At 36.2% G+C, this 4854-nt stretch overlaps 1 protein-coding gene across 3 annotated transcripts in view; it reads left to right on the top strand.

Moving 5' to 3' along the window:
• LOC107094844 (zinc finger MYM-type protein 4-like) overlaps nucleotides 1-4247 on the top strand; it is a 30798-nt gene extending 26551 nt beyond the window's left edge. For all 3 annotated transcript variants that reach the window (XM_015390727.1, XM_015390717.1, XM_015390709.1), the window contains one exon: nucleotides 1237-4247. In XM_015390727.1, the coding sequence (XP_015246213.1) occupies nucleotides 1237-1661 (425 nt within the window). In that variant the 3' untranslated portion in view covers nucleotides 1662-4247. The remainder of the gene's footprint in view (nucleotides 1-1236) is intronic.
• The last annotated feature ends 607 nt before the right edge of the window (nucleotides 4248-4854 follow it).

Below are 4854 nucleotides of genomic sequence, written 5' to 3'. Positions count from 1 at the left end.
CAAGGAAATAGTTCTGTGGAGTGACGGTTGTGGATATCAGAACCGGAATGCATGTGTGGCAAATGCATTGTCGGAGCTGGCAAGGAAGTATCAGGTAGAAATAACACAGAAGTACCTGGTCGCAGGGCACACGCAGATGGAGTGTGACAGCATGCACAGCACAATAGAAAGAAAGATGGTCACTGATGTCTTCTCCCCGAGAGTGTCATCACTTCTATGACAGTTTACCTCATGGATAAGAGTGAAGAAAAGGAAGTGGAGAGGACAGGAGGGTGAAAAAGAGGAAAGGATGAGGAAAGAAGAGAGAGGAGAGGGGGATGAAGAGGAGAGGAAAATGAAGAGGAGGAGGAGAGAAAAGAGGAGGATGTAGGAGAGGAGAGGAGAGAAGAGAGGAAAGGTGAGGAGAGGAGAGGCGAGGAGATGAGGACAGAAGAGGAGAGGAGATGAGAGGAGGAGAGTGGAGAGGGGGATGAAGTGGAGAGGAGAGGAAAATGAAGAGGAGGAGAAGAGAAAAGAGGAGGATGTAGGAGAGGAGAGGCGAGGAGATGAGAGGACAGGAGAGGAGGAGAGTGGAGAGGAGAGAAGAGGAGGAAGAAGAAAGGGAAAATGTTCTTTGTTTCTTGACTTTGTTTCTCCAAACACCAACCCCAACTGACTTTGTTTCTGCTAACAAATTCCTAATTAAAGTTTTGTTCCTTGCATGTTGTTGTCAAGCCTCATTCATTTTTCTTATGACCTTTGCCATCATTAGATATCATTTTAGTTTTGGAATGCCTATTTTAGTAGACAGTAAACAGTAACAGTTAACAGTAATAAACAGTAACACACTAAGTCACACATCATTTAGGCCTGTACAAAGGAAAGCGTTAATTTTGCCTATGTCATCAAAGGTGTGGTCCAAAAAATGCCTAAGTCATTTATTTAATCTTAGTCATTATGAAAAGAAAAAAGTGTTCTTATTATGTCAAACATCATCCTTTGATACATACTTACAGACTTAAATTATTATTTTATGTGATCATTTAAATTTCTGGGGGAATATTTTGTGTTTCCTGGAAAACCTGAAAAAAATGACTTATGCGATTATTTTAAGAAGGTATTATTTCATTCATGATCTTTGGTACTAATATTGCAAACTAGTTTTTTTATATGTAGGATGCTTTTTGATATCATTCAACATCATTCTCCTGGGATTCATTTGAAATATTTTAATAGTTATTTTAACAATTACACCAGCTCTGCTAGATGGCTCCTTGCAGTCCAACCAACCATCCAGATCGCCAACAAGATCTCCGAAGCTCCAGGGGGAAACCGACCCGAACAAGCTCACGCCAGCTCGCCTGACGGGGCGCCACTTCCTGGGTAGAAGGGAGGCGGATTCCATCTGCATGGTGTGTTCCCAGCGAAGGAAGAGAAAGCTGGATGAAGAGGAGGCGGGTCGGAAGAAGCAGAAGATGGAGGGTGACGGCGGTGATGAGCCAGAGGAGGAGCGTCACAATTCTGATGGCGAGAAGTCTGAAATAGACTGTGGCAGAATGGAGAGACAGACACAGTTTTACTGTAAGACATGTAGTGAAGAGCCCAGCCTTTGCCCTGTGCCTTGTTTTGAACTATACCACACAGAACCTAACTACGAAGCGCCAGGTGAGCCTACTGAGTAACCAAAAGACTGTAACTTACACCAATAAACCTGTTTTAAAGCTTATTGATGCCGTTTTCATGTGCTGTCTTCAGTAGTGGGAATACATACTGACTTCTTTCAGGGGTTGAGTTTGTTTCTCTGCAGCTTCCTGATCTGCTGCTTTCAGAAGCCTTCCTCCTGCGCTGAAAACTGCATCTTTAAATATTCCAGTTTGGTTTCACACTACTCAGTCTGTACTGATCCCAAACCACAGTGTAGGCCTGTTTTTTTTTTCCTTCATCTTCAATATATTTTATTTATAAATACAGGGATCCTACAGTTTTGGAAAATGAGGAATGTATTTTTTAATTTTTTGCAAAATTCTGCAGTTTGCTGTATTTTTTCCTCATGACCCCTCATTGAAAATATGACCAACAAATTTACTAAAAAAAAAAAAGATAATTTGATAAACCGGTCATACATAACGGGAATTTTGAAGCCAGTTAGAAAAATAACCTAATAGAAACATTTTGATGGGATTTTCCTCAGCATTGTGGGCTGACTGAAAGTAGACATTCTTTAATATAACACAAATATAGCATAAATGATGGGTTATCTTTTCATTCCTTGTGTCGTTACACTTGGTAGTATATAAATGATGTATTATATAGTATGTAAAATTGCAATAAAAAGCTTACAATATAGATGTGAGCCAATTTAACAATTCTCTCAATTTTTTTTAAGCCATTAAATTTGAATGCATCACTGGAACTATTTGCAACAGAGATCCAAACCATATTATTTCAAGGAATTTATAAAATGTACTTTTTGGAGATATTCACAATTAAGATGCTGTTGGTGTAAAATCAGCTGGAGATCTTCCAGCATTTGTGTCCTGGAGAGGCTGCAAATATTGCTGCTTTGAAACTCTTTGGATTCCTGAGGAAAAGCCTTCCTGAATAGGAGAACTTTCCAGAGTGTAGGACAACAAAAGGATATAAGGAATCCAGCCCTAATCAAATGCATCACTGTTAAAGATGTGAAAGAAGGATTTTAAAGCTTTAGAATCCTGTTTTTATAGGGCTTAAAATGCTACAATATTTGCAGCAACAGATCTTAAGAATTGAACCATCATCACTATAAAGAAGTGTTGGATCTTGCCACCTTAATATTAAATTGTCAAACCATTTGCAATGCAAGGCTTAGTGAGATCTCATTTGTGATAAAGGTTTGCAGTAAAGTTTGATTAGCATAGCAGAATATACCAGTATTAAAACACTGACCAAATTTAACAATTAGGTTTTGGGAGGAAATCATCTTGGGAAATTATTAGATCTAATAAAGATTTTTCAGTGTAACAAAATTATGTTAATCCATTTTGACTGCTGATCTCACAAAACGTCATACTCTTTCACCAGAATGAGCTCATCGTATTCTGATATAAAGGATCAGAACAATAGAATTTTATCCTTAGCAATTATCACCACAAAACCTTTGAAGATAATGAGAAAAATAAATTAGTTGTATGCTCAAGAAATAATATACGCAAGAGAACAGATTGGTTTCTAGACAGTCAAATAATTTCTATTCCCATTTGTTTTATAGTATACACATAAATATTCATACTTTGGCAGTAAATCATTGCTCTATAAAGTGGGTTTTTGCACAGATGTAGAGCTTTATTGTTTTGTTCCTCACTTCTACTGAACCCCTAACTGTGTGAAAGCTGTAGAAGCTCCCATCATTTGTATTTATTAGGACACTTTTCTCTGTAAATTCTTAAATTCTGAAATGAAAAGCATATGTAGGAACCCTGTTATTAAGTTTGCAGTATTTGGTCTCCACTCTGCTTGGGACAGGATCTCCATGGTTCGCTGTATTGTAAGCATAGTTTTTATTAACATTTAACGGTTGAGGGCGAAATACTTGAAGGGCTTCCCAGATTCTCAGAGCCTACTGTAAGATATAATAAATTGAATACCTCATGAAAATGTCTGAACACATCAACACTTCAAATGTCTGTTATGGTGCATTGTCAGCTCTTACTTATTTTATGTCATGCACACATTTAAAAATGATTACATGTGTCCTTTAAAAGGGGCAACATTATTTTAATTCAGGTTTTTGTGAGCTTTTTTTTTTTTTCATCCAGTTGTTTGCCCTGTGCCATGTTTATTTTCTGAGAACTATTTAAGTGTTAAATTGGTTCCCTGTCATGCTTAACACTAATGTATGGTGAGCTTTGCTGAATTTTACAGAAAATGAATCATGGGTTTGTGTGTGGAATTGTTTTTTTCATCCATAATCCATGTCTTGAGTTACGAATGAATCCTAACTGGGAGATTGTGTAATCTGAGCTGGAACCGAAAAGTTTGAAGTTGTGCATCAAACACAGACTGTCACCTGTAATTTAAAGTCAACTGTTCTTGCTAAAGTTGATGTGTTTCTGTTGTTACATTATGACCATTTAAGTTACAGGGAAGTCTTTGCAGCACCTTCCCACTAATGCATCAGAATTCACTCCAGCTTTGTATTCAAATGGTAAAGTTTACTTTTGACATCAAATCTGTTAGCTGGGGACTTGTTCCTAAGTGAATAATAATAAAAAAAAAAAATTTTTAAATAGTCTCAATAAATTGTTTTTGAAAAAAAAAAGTGTCCATTTTTAGTTTTAACTATAATTTTACTATGGAAATGATTTAACATTAATTTTAAGTAACGGGTGAATAAAAGGAAGTCTGGCATCCCAAAGCGGATAAGTATAAAGAGCGACATCAGCTGGCTAAATAAAATTATTGCATTTTAGTTGATTTAAATTGATTTCAATTAAAGTGCAACACATTTAAAGCAAGAAATTATGTAAAAACAAAACAAAAAAACTTAAATTCTAAGTTTAATTAAGGCTTGTTAGTCAAAATAAAACTGACATTTTAATATGTTTAATTGAATTGCTTTTAAATTAAGGTTGAAATATTTTTTTTATATTTTTACACTAACATTTTGTTATTTTTTAATGGTGATCATTTTAAAGCTACAGTGTGTAATAATTACAGGGATATACAGTCAGAAATGTAATATATTATACATAACTATGTTATTTATCATCATCTACGAGCTCAGCCTCTTAACCTTAATATTTGCGTTGCCTTAGAATTCGTTATTTATAATTACATAGGAGCGGGTCTCGCAGCCATGGAGGCAGACATCTTTGCGCTACGGCAGCGCAGAGCCAA

This window comes from Cyprinodon variegatus, unplaced genomic scaffold (assembly GCF_000732505.1).
Source record: "Cyprinodon variegatus isolate N-32 unplaced genomic scaffold, C_variegatus-1.0 Scaffold21, whole genome shotgun sequence".
Taxonomy (NCBI): Eukaryota; Metazoa; Chordata; class Actinopteri; order Cyprinodontiformes; family Cyprinodontidae; genus Cyprinodon; species Cyprinodon variegatus.
This window is presented reverse-complemented; position numbering and strand designations above follow the sequence as displayed.